This window comes from Lissotriton helveticus, chromosome 3_1, assembly GCF_964261635.1.
Source record: "Lissotriton helveticus chromosome 3_1, aLisHel1.1, whole genome shotgun sequence".
NCBI lineage: Eukaryota > Metazoa > Chordata > Amphibia > Caudata > Salamandridae > Lissotriton > Lissotriton helveticus.
The window spans coordinates 1,981,931,099-1,981,951,212 of record NC_136061.1 but is presented as its reverse complement, the minus strand read 5'-3'; the positions used below and the strand labels follow the sequence as shown (position 1 = coordinate 1,981,951,212).

The 20,114-nt window shown below is 42.4% G+C and overlaps 1 protein-coding gene across 1 annotated transcript in view; it reads right to left on the bottom strand.

Moving 5' to 3' along the window:
* ADAMTS17 (ADAM metallopeptidase with thrombospondin type 1 motif 17) overlaps positions 1-20,114 on the bottom strand; it is a 1,305,267-nt gene that overhangs the window by 507,385 nt on the left and 777,768 nt on the right. Inside the window, exon 13 of the mRNA XM_078683112.1 lies at positions 18,541-18,707. Coding sequence (XP_078539238.1) covers positions 18,541-18,707 — 167 coding nt within the window. The remainder of the gene's footprint in view (positions 1-18,540; positions 18,708-20,114) is intronic.

Sequence of the window (20,114 nt, the reverse complement as noted above, 5' to 3'; positions counted from 1 at the left end):
ATCCACAGGATGTTGGAAAAAGGACGCAGGTTTGGTGTGGATACCTTTTGTGGAAAAAAAGTTATGGAGCCCTAAGAGCAAACTACCTCAAATAACTAAGAAAGGGCCCAGCACTTTGAGGAGAAAGGCCTAGCAGTTAAGGGGTTTAGACCCAAAGTAGTTATAACTTTCCACATGTATTTAGCTTGCCCATTAGATGGCCTTTCAAAATGATAATTCAGATCTTGTTACAGCAGAAAGTTAATTCATTTGATTACATATGGAGGTAGGAGCTCGAACAGATTAATATTAAATTAACCACTATGGTTGAAGTGAGGCTGAGGTTTTTTTTTTACAAAAGTGCTCCTACAAATGTAATGGTAGAAAAGACAAAGATTAAAAATCATACAGTCTACCTCTTCAATAGTTGGTGTAATGATACACTGCGCATAGACTGCTTTGATGCTGACACAAATGGCAGGAAAAACATCTTTATCATCAATGATTTCACCACATCTCCTGCCGCCTCCAGCAACATCATCCCCTCAAAAGACCTTTGCAACAAGCTCTTAGTATCATTCTGTAACAAAATCCCCTCCATATATGCCAACTTTGACCCTCAACAAGACCACTTCACCATTGCAAATCAGCTTCTCATCCAGACCGAAGAACGAATGGCGGATACGATGAAGATTATACACTCGGCCCCCACCATGCCATCACAAAAGGACTACTATTAATCAGCAAAGCACTAACACCCATCTTCAATGCCTCCAATGACTCAGTCATATCCCCCGGAAACCTGCAAACATGCCACCATCATGTCACTGGTCAGGAAATTATCCGGCCACGCTTTCCAACTACAAATTCATCTCCCTCTTCCATACCCGGCAAGGGTCTTAGAGAAACGAATCAACCAACGCCTAGGCAACCACCGGCCCTTCAGGCAGAACGGATTCAGGCCTAACTATAATACAGAAACAACACTCATCGCTGCCACAGACATCTGCATGATCCTTGGCTTGACAGCCTTCATTCTCCTCAACCTCTCTGCAGCATTTGACACGGTTACACATACCATCCCCATCATGTGCATGAGATTGACATCTAAGGACCTGCTCTCTGCTGCAAACACAAGCTGTCAGCCTGGTACCTTACTCCTAGGAAGCCCGCAAACAAATCTATGGAGTGCCTCCTTCTGGCCAATGTCATCTGCGCATACAACATCAACAACCTCTCCTATGCCGACGACATGCAATTCATGCTCACCATCTCAGACAAGACTCCGACACAAGTTCACCGCCTCCATGACCAAAGTTGATGACTGGATGATAGTCAACTGTCTAAAGCTCAACACCAACAAGACAGAATTAATGATCTTCGGCAAGAATAGCTCACAACAGGACCCCAACTGCTGATCGGCTAAACTCGGACTCACACCCAGCACCCACACCAGGAACCTCAAAATAATCAACAACAGCAGACTGTACATGGCAGTACAAGTCAAATTACTCCTAAGCAATATTAGAAAAAAACATCACTGATCCCTAGTCACCAGCAAGTTGAACAACAGGAAAGCCTTCTAAGCCAGCACCACCAAGCACCCCACTAAAAGACAACAAACCATTCAGAACTCAGCAAACAGACTATTGTTCAACCTCCCACACACAACTCTCATAACACCACACCCCAGGGAGCTCCACTGGCTTCTGATACATGTATCCCCTTCGATGAACCACCCGGACACCTCTGCTCCGAAGGATTCCTACTTGCACGCATACCATTCATACACAGAACTAGATCAGGATGATGGGTGTTCCCTTCCATTGTTGCTAAAGTGTGGAATGGCCTCTCAATCCATATCAGAGCCTCCTCCTTTCTTCTTTAATTCCACAAGAAACTGAAGACCTGGCTTTTCAATGAACCAACCTATCATAGGGAGCGATAGGCACACACGCCTGTGCATGACCAGGCAGGATACCCTCATAGGTGATAGTGCGCTTTACAAATACACATAGAATAACATTTCCCATTTGGTCATACCATCCTGATGAAGCAAAGAATAGCTGGTGGGAATTGCAGTTGTAATATCTGGCTGGGTTTGACCAGTGCTGTATACAGGTTTCTGTCAAAAATACTGTATTCAGGGTATTAGTAGTTCATAAAATTGCCAGATACAGAGAGCATGCATAGGTAAAGAGTACACATCAATAGAAAAGTTGGCTGGCCAATTTAAAAAGAACCTTTCTAAGTCCTGGCTTACTACAGGTCATTCATACTGGTTGCTGTTCAGAGAGTGAGTGTATGGGTGTACTGTATGTGCCCTGTTAGAAATGGGGGTCTCTAGTTGGAAACCGTTTGCACCTTTGTCCAAGTAGGGACCCTTCTTCCTAGTCATGGTAAGGGGAATACACTTCTAAAATAACCCCTGCTCACCCCCTTGGTAGCTTGGCAAGAGCAAACAGGCTTATATCAGAGGCAGTGTGTAAAGCATGTGTGTATGCATACAGTAATACAGTGAAAACACTACAAATGGACACCACACCAGTTTAGAAAAATGCGTAATCTTTGTCTAAACCAAACAAGACCAAAACTACAAAAATCCACATACAGTAATCAAAATATGACTTTCAAAAGGTAGAAACAGTTCTGTCCATAGGAAACTATAGTTGCAACACTTTCAACACAAAGTACCTTGGATGCGTCAAAATCATACACAAAAACAGCTGCAGGGAAGGTGATGCGTCAGTTCCTTACGCTCAGGGAAGGTGATGCGTCAATTCATTATGCTCAGGGAAGGTGATACGTCGGTTCCTTACTACCACGCAGGGGAGGTGATGCTTCGGTTCCATACTGTGCGGGGAGGTGATGCATCGGTTCCTTACTGTGCGGGGAGGTTATGCGTCGGTTTCTTACTGCGGCCTACTTTCTTGTAGACTTGGCGCCTCTGTGCCATGTGTGAGGATTGGGGATGCGTCTGTTCTCGATGCGGCGGCGGCAACGGCGCTGCATTGGTTTCTGAAGCTGAGGTCCCATGATGCGTTGGTTCTTGCAGCCGCACAGCCGAGCCTGTGTCGGAATCGGTGCGGTGATCTCAGACTTCGGAGATCTGTGCACGGGATTCGGCGTGCGGCGATTTTTCCAGCCGCAGGCAGGCGCTGCTTCGGTTTCTTCAGTGATGCGTCAGAAACAGGTGCGGAAGAGTCGCGCTTCTCATAGTTGCGTTTCTTTTCCAGCTCCCAACAGCAGGAACAAACTCCAGAGGCCCAACACAGTCACAGGTAAATCTTGGGAGGTCAGAGCTCCCAACAAGGAAGATAAGGGGAGCTGGTGTTGAAGTCTTTGTATCCCTGAGACTTCAAAACAGGAGGCAAGCTCTACTTCAAACCCTTTGAGGTGTTCCTCAAGAAAGAGACACAGCATACAGCAAAGTCTTTATCCTCTCCTTGGCAGAAACAGCCACTGCAGGCCAACCCTCTTCAATTCCCGAAGTAATCTAAAAGTCTGGGGTATGGTCCCCACTTTTTATAGCACAAATGCCTTTGTTCTCTGGTGGCAGAGAAGCTCTTTGCCCAGCCAAAACCAGTTCTGTCCTCTCAGGTGCCGCCTCCCGGCATGAGGTGGAGAGAGCATTGTCCAAGGCAGACCAGGCCCATTCAGGTGTGAAAGAAATCTCCTCCCCCTACTATGAATGCAGCCCAGGTCTATTCAGCCTAGCCCTGACTCACCCTGGAAAGGCAGGACACACTTCACCACCCCCTCAAGTGGCTGTCTGAACAGAATGCACATCCCAGCCCCAGTCACTCCAAAGCCAGAGAGTCAATACATACACTGAGCAGAGGCACACAGGATGGCTAAGCAAGAAAATACCTACTTTCTAAAAGTGGTGTTTTCAAACACAGAATGTAAAAATCATCCTTATGAAAAGATGAACCTGTATAATCTGAGTTCAGGCATACTAAACTTTACCTTCCTATCTTGTTCTAATGGGACAAGAAAGGTCTCATTCTATCCTATGGGACAGGTAGCTTTCAATAGTGAAAAACTAAATTGGCAGGGTTTCACTATCCGGACATGCCATACACATCAGGACATGTCCCACCTTTCACATACACTGCACCCTGCTCACAGGGGTACTTGGGCTTACCTTAGGGGTGACTCACATGTAAGATAAGGGAAAGTTTGGGCCTAGCAAGTGGGTGCACTTGCCAGGTTGACATGACAGTACTAGATTGCACACAGACACAGCAATGGCAGGCCTGAGACCCTTTTGCAAAGCTGCTGGTGTGGGTGGCACAATCAGTGCTGCAAGCCCACTAGCAGCATTTGGTTTACAGGCCCTGGGCACACACAGTACACTGTACTAGGGACTTCACAGTAAACCAAATAAGCCAATTATTGAATCGCACTTTGCATGTTTTCCTGCATGGAGAACATGCCCAGCCTCCCATTCTCTAGCTGAGCGCAGAACCATGGAGCTCAGACCATTCACAACATTGCATTGAAGCGTTGTGATTGGCTATGATGGCTATGAGGAGCTTCCTGCTCTGGAAGCGGACAAAGAGAATCGAGGCGGCGGCAGACAAGTAAGTGTTTATTTTAATTTTTTCCTCATTCCATCCTCCCCTCTCCCCCCCACCCCTTGCTCCCCCACAGCTGTTAAAAACCAGCCTCCAATGCTGTCTTGTCTCTCTCCAACACAATACCAATGAACTCCATGACAGGGAGCTCTCTATGGATGACACGTTTCAGGAACTGTTTAGATACAGCCCTGACATTGAAATTGAGCAGGAAACCTGGATGCCTGTACTCATAGCAGTTATTAATGCATCGGTTCAGGCTGGCTGCCCAGACTCCTGGTCTTATTTGACTTTTGTCCCGGTTTTTTAAAAGGGTGATTGGGATAGCAATTTTTGCTACAGGTCTATCTCTTTTTTGGATTTTGTGGTGAAGATGGTGGGTCGCATGGTTTTAGACCGACTTGTAACCTGGGCAGATGAAAATAACACCTTAGCTGAGGTACAATACTGCTTCCGCCCAGGGCGTTCCACAGTGGAACAACGTTTGAACCTGTATGAGGCCTTAAACAAGTACACTATGGCTCGCTCCAGCTCTATCCACCTAGCCTTATGGATCTAGCCTCAGCTTTCGATCGTGTAAATAGCTCAAAGTTTTTGCAGATTATGTCCTCTATTGACATCAACAGGGACATCGTTTTATATTTAAGGAACCTCCACAGAGATTCAAAAGCAGCTGGTGTTATTCACAAGATTTTAAAGTGACCCGTAAGTTAGATATCTGGAGAGGGGTGCACCAGGGGTGTATCATGGCCCCCTTCCTTTTAAACTTATATATTAACTCCTTGAAGAAGATCCTCTTGGAGGCAAGAGCTGACTGCTCACAGGTGAGTAAGCGCAGTCTGCCAGTTCTCCATCTATGCAGAAGATGCAGTCCTCATGGCGAGGACAACCAGGGGGTTCCAGCTTTTGTTGAACTCCTTCGTCCATTTCATGGAGGATCAGGACCTGCTGGTTAATCACAGCAAATTGTTTGTTATGCTGGTGGGATCTCGTACAGCAACGCAGTTTACTTTTAATATAGGAACCATGTCAATCCTGATGACAAACGTCTTTTCTTATCTGGAAGTAGTGTTTGACGAAGCTCTGAGTTGGTCCCCCTTGATTACTCAGTAGAAGGGGAACCTGGTCAGAGCGACCGCAGCTGTCCTTAACTTTGCTTCCAGAGTGGGGGGAAACTAATAGGGGCCCTTTTGAAGATTTACAGAGCCAAATGTATTGCAAAGGCCAGTTATGGGAGCGAGATATAGGGTCACACTAGGCTGGAGGTCTTGCAAATTGCAGAAAACACCTTCCTGAGATGGGTACTCTCATTACTGCAGAGCGTCCTGTCTTACATTGTGCATGAAGAGCTGGTGATGGCTTTCCTCTCAGATGAGCTGGCATTTCGTCGATAAAGATTTGTGTTAAGAAAGAAAATGCCCTTGGTAAGGATACTCTAAAGGATTGTCTTTCCCTTTATTATGTTAATCGTATCCGCTGGCTAAAGTATGAAAGAGAAAGCCTCCATATCCTGGGAAGGGTGGATTTATTTGATAACCCAGAGGGCACATTTAAGAGGGACCTTACCTGGGTAAAAGAATGTTTTTTTAGAAGGAGCTGTTGTGATACAGAGGCAACAGAGCTCAGCAAGCTCAGTGTGCGTAGGTACATCAGATTAAAAACCGTGCCAACCACTGAACCATAACTTCTAGGGATCAAAAGCAACCATGATCGTTTCCTACTGACCAGATTTAGGCTTAACCTTTTTCACTACCTCCTGGCCGAACCACGTGGCGTTTTTAGAGGTCAGTGCCTCATGCCCTTTGGCTGCGACAATCGGTCTCCTCAGGACATGATGCACTTTTTAATGTTTTGTATTTTTTATGAGGTTCCTAGAAAGTCTTTTATTATTCTTATTCATAAAAAAGCTTGTTTTAGGAGGGTGAGACCTGCTTTTATTTTTTTACAACTTCTTTCAAATTATACTGTACTGGGATGTATGACGTTACAACGCATGCTTTTACCACGCATGCCTTTACAACGCAGCTTTTACAACGCAAGTCGTTACAACGACTTGCGTTGGGGGGCGCTGGATAGTGAATAGTTTAATTTACTATTCCAACTCCAGTCCCCGTGGATAGTAGGGAAGGTGTTGGATAGTAAATTAAACTAGTCCCTATCCTAGAGCGACCCCCATCGCAATGCGTTGTAATAACTTGCGTTGTAAAAGCTGCGTCGTAATGGTAGTGCGTTGTATAAGTTGCGTTGTAAAGGATGTTCCCCCCGTACTGTATACGCTCAGCTTTTTAAGGGCCGCCATTAGGCTTAGGTCAAGCTGTGATAAACTTGGATAGTGGGACTTATTTTTATACTGCAACTAGATCACAACGATCAAATTGTCTTGTTATTCGGTACTAATGTGGAGTTCTATTGATAGTTTTATGACTTTTATGGTTTTATCTGAACAAAACGAATAAAGTTTGATGAAATTAAATGAATGAGCTGAGCACACATTTATTTAAGTTGCCATTAGTACCAAGGCCTGTGCACTGCAATGCAGCATTTTTTACAGGGCCAGTGCCTGAATGGCATGCCTACATGGCAGATAAACACTTGTACTGGACAACAGAGTTGCTAGAGGACACATTGTATGTAGGCTAGGAAATGTGTGCAGTTAGCATTGAACTAGGACCACAGAAAGAGAAGTTATTTCAAGTGCCAGTTTCAGAACTACACGTTTTTATAGCTGTAGCACCAGGTTTCTGCCTAAAGATTTGGGCCAATGGTCAAGCGCCTTCAGGACTTACCAAGAACTAATGATTTTACATTTCCTTTGGAAATTGTGTCTGTGTTGGAAGATGGTGAAGGATGGTGTAGGACTTGCATGCTCATAAATGACAGGACTGCAGGTTTTTTTTAACAAGCTTGAAGGTAATATGGCTTTACAGATGACTAAAAATAAGGTTCTTGCGCACGTGAACACGGAGGTATGGGCAAAACACAAAAATGAGGCAAGATTGTTGAAAACATGGCCATAAAGAGACACTTAATGACAATGTGTGTCAGTACAGACTGTCACCTCATGCAGAGGAGGGAATAAAACCAGTCATTTAGTCTTTCTTTTACTACAGGCTATTATGAAAAAACCCACTAGCCCCTGTAATAGTCCTGTTATTCCACTGCCCAAGGGCAATACAGGACATACAAGATTTACGTCAGATCAACAACATTGTAGTTCTCTTATCACCTGTTTTGCCTGACATCAATACTATATTATCTTCTATACCTCAAGAGGCAGAGTATTTTCGGTCACAAATCTCTCAGCGTTTTTCAGCATTAGAGTCCAGTCACAGAGTAAGTTCCTCTCTGCCGCGACCCTAAGAGATACCCAGTACACTTCCACATGACTCGATCAAGGCTTTACTGAGGGGCCACAGGCAGTAAAGAGAGACCAGGACAGCCTACACCTGAAGGATGGTAGTGTTGTCTTGGAGAACGCTGATGGCATGCTTGTGGCATCTCCATCAGTAGAGGCCTGTGAAAAAGACACTGTAGCTCTGCTGAACCATCTTCAGGAGAGAGGACACTAAGCCTCATTGTCAAAATGTAAGTGCTGTCAAAAAAAGTGACTTACCTGGGTTCTGTGGTATTCAAAGGTACGCACCTCATATCCTCTGACAGAATAAAATTGATTCAGAGCATTCACCCCCTCCACCAATAAAGGAATCATGTCTTTACTGTGGATGATAAACTATTGCTGCGGATACCTGAGTACAGATCCAAGGATGCCATCTTGAGACAATGTACACTAAAAGATGTACCTAACAACATTGTATGGATTAATGAACTTGCAGACTGTTTACAAAAACCTTAAAGAGACATTGTGTACTGAGCCAGCCTGTGACTTTGCCTTCAGCAGTGACTGGGCATCTGGCTTGTTTGAGAGCGGCGGCCGCCTCAGCTGTGATGGCAGAGAACACGGCTCCCATTGTGTTGGGCTAGCCTTGTATTGGTTATGTGCCACATTCGTTACAGTTGTTGTTGTCATCTGTAGCAGCACAACCCTTTTCGGCTAATAGCTGCATAGGTTATGAGGTCACCTTGTTGTCTGACACTAATCTCAACTTTAAAAGCAACACCATTGCCTATGATAGGTGATTCTGATGAGACCCCTGACCATGACTGTGCTTAGGTTGTAGAGACATGCACCACACCCAGAACAGATTTACACCAGACACCTTTAGAAAAAGCAGGTCATGGCGTGGTACACTGATGGTTTCTACGGCAGACTAACAGACACTGATTATAGAGCAGGGTATGCTACTGTAACAGTTGCCAACATAGTTTAAAAGGGCAGCCCTGCCACCTAGCACGTTTGCCCAGCAAGCTGAGCTGTATGCTGTAACAAGACCATGCATCCTAGCTGAAGGGAAGTTGGTTAACAATTACACTGACTCACGTTACGTCTTTGGAGTTGTCCATGAGTTTAAGTATCAATTTTAGGATTCATAACAGCAGCATGATGTCCAATTCAAAATGGTATGTTACTAAAAACTTGCTAAAAGCAATATTACTACCCCACAAAATAGAGGTAATAAAATATGAAGCCAATAAAGGAGCGAATGCTAAAACTGCCAGAGGCAACAACATGGCTGACACAGCAACAAGAGAGAGCATGTTACAGCCAGTACAGATGGTGCCTTTAATGGCCAAAATAATACCAAAAATTGTTGCTATCTGATGTGAAGGAGGCACAATGATCTGCAACACCACATGACGAGAGAGTGTGGATTGATGCTGTAAGTGACCAAAATGTTGAGGGATTGTGGGTCCACCATGATGGGAGGCCTGTGGCCCCATGCAGTATATTTCTTCACCTTACAAGGTTTGTGCATGGACCCACACACATGGCACAAGGGGGAATAAATGCTGTCATTAGATGGGAGTGGTTTTCACAAGGAATAATAGCTTTCACTGCATAATTCTGCTCCCAATACCATGTCTGTGCCCTACATTCTAAAGATCGTCCCTTGCTACACATGGTAACTTTCCAGTACCACACAGCTCTTTTACCAATTTATAGGTTGATTTTACTTGCATGCCCCCAGTAAAAGGATTGAAATATTTGCCTGTGTGAGTGGATCAGTTTTCAAAATGGGTGGAGGCATTTACCACAAGGAAGAAGGATGTAGCAACTGTTGTGCAATGCTTGCTGAAATACATCATACCCAGGTATGGGGTCCCCCAGTGCATAAATAGCAATGAACGGGGTGAGTTTGTGGCTGCAGATGTGCAAAAAATGTGTGACTGTTTGTGAACAGAGTGGAAACCACATGCCTCTTACCATCCCCCAATGTTCACTCCAGGCGGAGCGGATGAATTCTATAATAAAAAATATATTAGCAAAGACAACTAATGGAACAAGGTCTTAATTGGCCTGATGCTCTGCCTTTTGTGCTGCATGCCGTAAGGAGGACGCCATCTAGAACAACTCGTTTTTCCCCCCCATGAGGTACTGATGGGGCAGCCTATGGAAGTCAGGGTGAGGTTGCCTCTCACACCATCCCAAGCAGCACTGCTGTGGACTGATGGAAACATTTCTGACTACATTGCACAGTTATCAGCGGAAATGAGACATCACCATCTCAAGGTGAAGGAAGCTTTGCCCCATCCGTTTCAGAGCCCAAATACCCTTTTTGTGTTTAAAAGACTTTATTAAATCCAGTGTATACAGCAAAACCAATACAACGTAATCTAATGAGAAAGAATCATCAATGAACATGCTGTATTAGCAACTTTGAAACAGCCATTAAAGTCTTTATAATTTTCTGAGGAAGGAATAAAGACAAGGCTAAATACCCTTTTAATGCTGGAGGCATGGTCAAGGTGAGAAAAATAAAAGATGTTTCTCTTAGTTCTAGATGGACTGGACCACACCTTTGCTCCTGTTGGTGCAGGCACACAATGCCGTTTTGAAGAAAGGTGATGGTTTGCACTCACAGAATAAATAGACTGAAGAGGACACTGCAGGGCAGGTCTGGAAAAACGCCCCTGAACAACACGACCACAGACCAGGTGGAGAAGCACCCTGCATGCTTTTGCAACAGTGACACTTAGAGAAAGTTTCTTAAAACTGAGTGACAGAAAGACACTCCATATCTATATTTATCACTTCTGCAAGAATGCATAGCATAGTACAAACAATATTGTAGTCCCTTATTATGTGTATGCTAGCTGTATTGCAACCACCAGCTGATTATCCCCTTGAGTATATGAGAAAGTAGGCAACGTTTTAGGACTTGAAGATTGCTGGCTTTGTAGAGAGTTTGCCAGACACCTCAGTGATCCTATTGGATTATATGAAGCACCTGTGCCTATACAGGATTATGCGCAAGGGAAAGGATGCCTTATATCAAATGCAACATGAGATTGTGGAGAAGGAAGGATAAGATGGTACCCACATTGTACTTTACTACCAAATATTCCGGCCCAATATCGAGTGTCACCTACAGTGGAAAATAGTGATGAAGAGAATAATATTTTTGTATGTATAAGCGCCAAGTATCCCAGCTTCCTGATACTTAGGATATTTAAAACGTGCCCTAACATATTGGAATTTCATAATACCAGGGGTAATTGGAATATAAGGGACAGACAGTAAGTATGAACCGGGCCACCGAGGTTCAAGAGAAACAAGTTAACTACATTTTACATTTCTGGAACATCACTATAGAAGGGGAGACACTGTTGATAACTCTGATGGTTTTCTATATCACCAGTTAATTGAGAGAGAGAATGATTATGCTAAAGCAACAAATGTGATTTCTAAAATTTTAGAATATAACTTACGGTCATCTGGGTGCTCTTACATGGCACCATGAGCAAATGTTACATTTATAAATTCAGCAATGATTGATTACAAATAGAATGATTAATTTCAAAACACTTTCCTTGAGGGGTTGGCCTTCCTCTCAGTAAATATCACACACTGGACACATAGTCACAGGGAGGTATGTATTTAATTTGTGGCACAAGAGCATACACGGTGCTTCTCCTTCACTGGGAAGGTATGTGTGATATTTCTTATCTTACACCAAACTTTTCAGTCGTACCACACATTGCAGCCTATGAGCTATTACATCTGGGGAGTTTCACTCATAGGTATAAAAGAAATACACATTTTGAGCTAATGCGTATATTGCTTCCTGGATATGGTGTGTATGATTTGGAATTGGCCCTTGTTAACACGTCTGCTGAGCTAGCCATAGCATTCAACACAAGAAGAGACGCACTTCAAGAATTGCAGGTGGAAATTAATTCAGTGGCTGTCATGACTATTCAACATATGATTGCGCTCAAACTCTTAAGCCTACAACAAAGAGGATTCTGTGTTTTACTCAATTCTTCCTGCTGTTATTTTTTTTAATAAAAGTGGAAACATAGAAAGGGATATAGTTCAAACAAGCAGGACATTAAAATGTTCAGAGGAGCAGAGAAAAATACTGATTCTTGGGAATGGTCCTGGCCATGGTCTTGGTTACCCACTGGATGGTTAAAATACTTGTTTCAAGCTCATTTAGGTGATTTTATAGTAACAGTTGAACTTTTGTGTTCTGTTCTGTGTTGTTGCTCTATAGGACAGCAATTGTGTAGTAAAGACATCCTTTCAATTTCTGCTGGTAAAGTTCTACCTCCTACAGATCAGGAGATAGCCTACAGATATTATAGAATAAAACACACAATTACATATTTGAGTTAATGTCTATTGAAATATAGCATCTAAATACATTGAATGCTAATACATAATTTGTCTATGTTTGAATAAAGATTACCTCATAGGCATATCTATGTGCCAATATATGCATTTTATTTAGGCACTGGGTAATGTCCGAGGAAGCTGTGTACTTTATGCAATATATTGTTACTACTATGTTTCATACCATATATATTTTTACACTGGTGTATGATATAAATATCATAAAGAGGGGTTTGTTGGGAATAATATATATTCATATGTATGTACTAGATAGATGACACATTCCCAACTCTCAAACCTACTGAGCTATTCCACTTCTGCCTGCACAAAGCTGCCTGGAAAGCAGTCTCATTCACAGTTCGTATTCTAACACTGGACAGAGGCTCCCAGGCTGACCTTCCCACACAGCTTCCCTAAGAGGTCTCCAGGGTTATTGCCATGACATTGGGGTGAGTGGTTTGGATTGGAGTGGGTTGGATTAGAGTGGTCCAGGGTGGACTGGACTGAGTGGGGCGGATTGGTGTGGGGTGAGGTGGGTGTATTGGCATAGATTGGAGTGGGGTGGATTGAGGTGGACTGCACGATTATGTGTTAAAGCATCATTTCAGAAATTACACATAAGAAAGATACAATGTTGCTTTGCAATAACATAATCCTCATCTTTTGAGAGCAGCACCCACAATGAAAACATACGAAATCATGAGTGCAAAGTGAGAAAAGAAGACTTGCCAAAATAAAAGAAAGTTAACTATAGAAAATCAATCTTTGCAATTTTGTTTGTCCTGATAGGCACATTTTTCCAACTACATGCCTTCTGTTTGATGGGCACTAAAAGTTAAAAAGAACAAAATAGTACCTCAATCCCGTGGCGAGCAGCAGACCGGCATGGATTAAATTGAATCAATCAGTGCTTGGTCCCTGCTCCATAGAGTGGAATGGAAATTATGTTAGGCCTGCCTTGGTGAATTACAAGGCTGTAAAGATCAGTGCCAAAAAAGCCAACAAATGGTAAGCAATAGGCGGGCTCTGAGCCCTTTTATGTATACAAGAATGTCTCGCAAGCAAGAGGCATGCACTAGCATATGCTCTCACAGGCTCAACCTTATGAATGAATATCTAGGCAGAGAAAAGCACCTCTGAAAACTTTTGAATAGTAATGTCTGTAGAAACAGAGAGCAGTGAACGTAGACCCTAAACTGTCCAACACCTATATTTTAGGAGTTATGAACCCCAAAATGTTCTCATTGACTTCCTACAGTCCAAAGTAAAAAAAATTGAGGCTGTTTTTCTAAATTCCTCTCACTGGCTCAGTACTATTACTATTAAAGTAAAATTCTTACATTTAAATTTACAAATAAAATGTGAGGTTATGTACTGATGAAATGGTATTCAATAGCAAGATGTGATAGCGCAGCCTAGCACAAATGTCTCTGTGTTTTAGTTCACTGTACAACATGAGGCATAGTCTCTCGCTGTTGAGCAAAAAATGTAATTCCAATTGTGTTGCCAAATGAGAAAATGGTAGGTGGCAGATAAGTAGAAAGAGTAGGCGGTTGCGGTTTCACAATGTTTCCCTTGGCAACCTTTGTCAAGTGGCTCCTGGTGCTCTGCATTCGCCCTCACCAATAGTAGATGGACAACTCAATTGACTGGGATCATAACACAAAACTAGCTTCCCTTAATCTTTTTTTCTGATGCCTTAGGACTACTGGATCTTCATGAAAAAGGAATACCATGTGCAATACCACATATCTGTCCACACAGGTATTCCCAATATATAGGGGGTTAACTCTTTATTGTATGGAACTTGTGGAATGTTACCACATGGAAATTATGTGTACAGAGTTTGCACACAGCCACTATCATGCCACTTGTAAAAAAAGGCCTTGCTATACGCTGCCAAGGGACTATATATTTGATTTAAGAGCAGGTGGGATAGGGGCACTGCTCCAATCATTGGTGGTTCACATTTTAAAAATCCTGCGGGGATCGCAGTGTTTGGAGGTTGAGAGCAAGTCTGGCTGCAGAGTGTGGTATGTTTTGGATGCTTCTGGTCAGTTGAGCATTGATTCCAGCATAGAGTGCAATGCCATAGTCCAGCTAGCTGGTAACAGGGCTTGGGTGAAGATTCTGCCAGTGTTGGTGGGGAGCCATTTGAAGATCTTCTTGAACATCTTGAGTGTGTGGAAGCAGGAGATGGAGACTGCATTCACTTGGCCGGTCATGGTGAGTTGGTTGTCGATTACTATTCTGAGGTTCCTTGAGTGGGTTACCGGGTGGGGGGTGGAATAGAGCTCAGAAGGACACCAGGTGGAGTTCCATAGCAAGTTGTCTTTGCCAAAGAGGACTACTTCCATTTTGCTTGAGTTGAGCTGGAGGCAGTTTGTTTTCATCCATCTGGTGACTTTAGACATGCAGGTGGAGAAATTAGTTGATTTTGTGGGCAAGGATGATGCTGGTGACAGGGGTCATGTAGGCATTGTACAGCGTGGACCTGAGTAAGGATGCTTGTGGAACTACACAAATGAAATTCACATTGTTTGAAGTGAAGACAGCCAAGCTGACCTACTGGGTGTGGCATGGCTTTTGACACAAATCCCTATCTACTAACCTTAGTAGACAGGTATTTGTACTAAATATTAACGCTTCCTCACAGCAGGCATAAAGGAGGGGGAGAGAGCAATCATGAGTTCTTTCATCTGTAAGTGTTTTTCTGATTCAAACAGCCCAAAACCATCATCGGTTATTTGTTTAGCAGCCTAAGACAGGATATAGTGCATGTCTATAGTTTAAAAAAAGGTACCATGGGCCTCATGCATAAAGACCTTTCGCGATTGCAAACCCTACGATTCGCAAAAGGGCTTTTCTTTATTTATCTTTTAAGAGTTAGAAAATTCTTTCCAACTTGTTAAAGGGTTATGAGACCCTGTGTGAATTGAAAATAAGTGGGAGCACAAAACGGGAGCCCTCTTTTACTTACGGGCTGGAGAAGCATGTACTAATGGTCTGAGTCTGTATTTATAGCCTCAAACCATTGATCAGATAACCACACTTAAAAGGGGGTGGTAACTGTCCCCTTTGAACGCATTCCTGTTTGCAAATTTCGAAAAGAGTTTCATGGAGAGTTGGCTGAGACTTTTCAAAACGACAGATTTTTATTTTAAACAGTCTTGTTTCCTTTAAGAAAAATGAGCTGTATTAAAAAAAGGTTTAACTATTCCAACACAATCACAAACATCATGGTCAGATATCCCTTTCAGGCCACCATCCCAGTGATTGTGGCCAATCGGAGGGAGTCGCAAATTGCGATCCGCATAATTAACACCCTGTGACCCCTCATGATTCTGTATTTTGTGACCTGACCTATGATCCTATGGGCCTCACTGGTGCAGCGAGTGTGCCAAGAAGTGAAAAACTCTTGAATCAGCAGGTAAAAGAGGCTCTCCTACTGGAAGCATTTAGACTTCGAGTGAGAGGTAAAGGACAGTGAAAAGGCTGGAGGTGGCCATCTTTTTTCAAGAAGCAATTTTTTTTATGTGGAAGCCATCTTGGACGGGATAATTTTAGAGCGAATAATAAGGCACTTTGCAGTATGACCTGTTTCCCGGCATGTGCTGCCTAAGATGACCAACCACATGAAGCGGGAGATAAAACAGACTTTTTTGCACCTAAAAAAGCTTCCAGGAGGCAGCAAGAAAACTGAGAAGAAAGGATGTATTCTTTCTACATCTCTCTTGGGGACTATTCATCCAATGAAACTGGCATGTCGGACAGCCTCCAATGGACCAATGGTAATTCATACAGTGAGTGTTACATGTGAAACACTTCAAGGGTCTTTCTTCACTTTAGAAGGCAGACTGTCCCAAGTGAAGAACACCATACAGGCAATTCCTGATAACAGCTCACTGGAATTATGTGCGTTGGAAGCATCAGATTTTGCACCAGGGTGATCTAAATTATGTGGCAAGAAAGGCTGAATCAGCAGCATATTTCTATAGTATTACATTATTATTTTGTAATTCTTACACATGGTTATACTGTGTGGGTAAATATTTCACTTCATTAGAACCAGTTTAACAACCAGAAACAGAAATAGGCAACTCAAAGATGACCAGCTAACCTTTGAGAAGGGCCTTCGCTGCTCGCTAACACATGTTGCCATGTTTTTAGTAACTTTTGATCTGATTGAGCTACAAACAATTTTTGTGTTTAACTCTGTAGATTATGCAGCATGTGGTGGATTATTTAGCAAGTGGGGCAAATCCATAATTATGCCAAAAAAATTGCAGCCTCAATATCACATAATTCCAGTGGCCTTGCTCATATTGGGAAACATTTTCAGATAGACATCCAAACTGAGAAAGATGGCTTAGCAGTAGCTCATAAACATTACGGATCCCTTGACTGCAGACGGGAACTAATGGAGAACACTGCAATAGGTACAAATTGGTGGATTCTGAGAGTATCTGAGGACAAAGGAAAGGGTGATCAGAGTTCTTCCATGACTTACTGGATCTCTGACCAAATACTCCACTAGAGGTCTGACTGGGGGTGTAGGGAGAAGTTTTAGAAGGAAATCATCCAGACTCGGCTGAACAAAATGCGATGCAGATCATTTCAGTATGTTAATTTTGAGAAAATAGACTTGAGATCTGAAGTGCTTAAGGTAATTAGGCACAAGAAAGCTTCAATTGAAAGGGAAGCCCATTTACATTTCCGAGGCTATAGAGAAGAGAAAGAGAGACACATATTACTATGGGTGTGCATATTTGCACTATTTAGGTGAAATATACGTAATTTCTAAAAAAAAAAAATATATGTATATCATGTGAAATATATTTAGCCGATACGTTGTAAGATACAAGTAGGAGACTGATTTGAGAAGAGAATGTCTTAATCAAAGATAATATATGTTGTGGCAAGGAAAAATGTCCTACTTGAAGAGAACATACCTTGTGGGAAGACATTTTCTACTCAAACCAGTTTACTGCAGGCAAAAATGATGAAAGAAATGGTGAAAATCTCGCACATATGAAGTAATGTGAAACTTGGAAATTATGCAAGATTAAGCCAGCATAACAGAAATCGTGGGCAGGCTTATTTGTTAGCGTTATATCTAGAATTTGAGGGAAGAATTGCACTACTGAAGTTAGTTCGTGCTTCAAAACTGAGCATGGTCTGCACAGGCAAGATATACCTCGTCGAGCTGTCAGTGTCAGATGATGAGTGTGACTAGTTACAGTTATACTTGGCATCTACAGAAAATTGTGTAGGGGATTGCTGTGACATAGACACTGCTATACTGGTGGCCACGTTGATGCTTGAATCCAAAGGCCCACAGCAGTAACCTCACTACAGCCACCAAGCCCTCGTTCACCCGAGCCACCTTCTTACACATTTTACGCACTATCATTTTCCTTCTTATGTATTACCCTTTTCATCCATACTTCTATGATTTTTCGCCCTCTCAACTTTGGGTCCCTGTATTGATGGGATTGGGGTGTATAGAAAGAACAGCCATACATAACAAATGGGGACTGTGATTCAAGAAACTGATGACCTCCAAGGTGTTATGAATGGGGATGAGTTGCCGGATGGTGCAATTGTGGTAAATGTGAAGAGCTGAAAATAAGTCCTCACAATGATATGTTGACAGCTTAGTACCATTGCTACATGTGATGTACTTGATATGTTTGTCTTTGAAAATTAATAAAGCTAAAAGAGTAAATAAGACATGCAATCGGGGAACATCCTTTACAACGCAACCGCTACAACGCGGTTGCGTTACGACGCAGCTTTAACAACGAAAGTCATTACAACGACTTTCGCTGGAGGGCGCTCTGGGATAGGGGATAGATTAATTTACTATCCAACACCTTCCCTACTATCCACGGGGACTGGTGTTGGAATAGTAAATTAAACTATTCACTATCAGCGCCCCCCCAACGCAAGTCGTTGTAACGACTTGCGTTGTTAAAACTGCGTCGTAAAGGGACGCGTTGTAACGGTACGCGTCGTACGTCATACATCCCATGCAATCATTTTTCTCATATCCCGTTAATACAACCATGAACTTCTCAACTATTTTCACTCACCACAAATAATATAGCAAGATTCTACTATTCACAATACATTTCTGGAGTAAATATCTCAGAAAATAGTTTCTCAACTAGGAAGAACTTATACCTTAATATATTGCAAAGAAATAAACATGCAAATCTCAAAAAATCCAAATCCTGAACTTACCGTCCATCACCACTGCTGTCAAAAGGCTCTTCTTCCTAGCAGTGGTTCGATCATGGGTGTGGCACTGGTGGTCCCTGAAGCTTGAGGTTTCCTTCGGGCAGTGTGAGTTCTCACAGACAGCGTGCTCCACGCTTAATCCTGGGCAGTTCTTACCCCCTGGGCCCGGCCTATGTTGGAGAGAAAAACAGAGACTGGCTATTATCAGGGCCATTTTCCCACTCCATGTGATCTGGATATCATGTTTCCAGCAACAGGCTTTGTTTTCACAAGGAGGGTTCCCAGAGAGTCGGACAGGAGGGCCAATTGACCTGTTCCTTAAACTCAAAGATGGCCTCCGATTTGGAAATGTTAGTATTTTGTCATCTACTATTGCTAGGGATTATGGCTGAGAGTATCTAAAGAAGGAAGAGCCTCTGGTCTATATAGATGAGCCTTCTCCAACCAGTAGCCTGTGAGCTTGTGGTGGCTCTCCAGCTACCTAAAAGTAGCTCACTTTTGTACAGCCTAGCCTAATCAATTAGAAGCATTTTATTGGGCGAATCAGTATATGTATACTTACATTGAAAAGTGTATATTCAAGATGAAAATATACTGACGATTGGAGAAGTATGGCTGCATTTTCCCAACATATTAACAGCTGATATTCGAGTGATAAATCATACGGCCTTGGGAAGACCTATTGCTAATAATAATCCCTTTTTTAAAAAGTTTTTTTTACAATACTGCAGGCAACTATGCCTGAAGCACCGAGGTGATCACTTCTGGTAATCGTATATATATAGTGGCCACTAATGTAATCTTGTCTGATGTGGGCACTATTACAACACCTATAATATTGGGATGATTTTCTTTAAAAATTGGTGCCTCTTATTACAGAAAATGTTGGAAACCCCTGATGTAGACTTATGAGAGAGCCTGTTCACAACCTAATGTGTTGTGAGAGTTGTAGAATTGGCTTGCTTCCGTTAAATTGTAATGAAAATGAGAGGGACCCCTTAAAACCAAAGGAATAGGGTGCAATAAGACAATATCAGAAAGAAGGTTTCCTTTGGAGTACATTCTAAGAATACCTTATACTACTTACCACATCATCCGGTGCTGACCATAATCACACAAACTCAAAACCACTTATCATTCACCATGCGCACGAGGGTAATACAATAGTAAGCCCAATGTCGAAATACCAAATTATAAAAATAGATCTATTTATTAATTATTATGTCAAGAAAGTATACCAAAAAAAATACAAATTACTTATTTAGTTAAAAACAACCTAATAACTATTATTTAAAAGTCTTTGTCATAACACATAGTGGAAACATTTGCACACATTGTTATTAGTGTTCATATGTAGCAAGACTAACATGAAGTCTATAAAAAATTCATGGAGCTATAAAACAATAAACAAACATTACAACCTAACGGAGAGAGTACACACAAAAGACAATACACTTTTATTAAGGTTGTTCATTGCAAAGCCATGTAATAACTTCTGCATACCTTTTGAAGACCTGATGGGCTTTAGTATGGGGTTCATGTGAGGTGCATGTCTTCCAGCATTTCAGTCTCTAAGG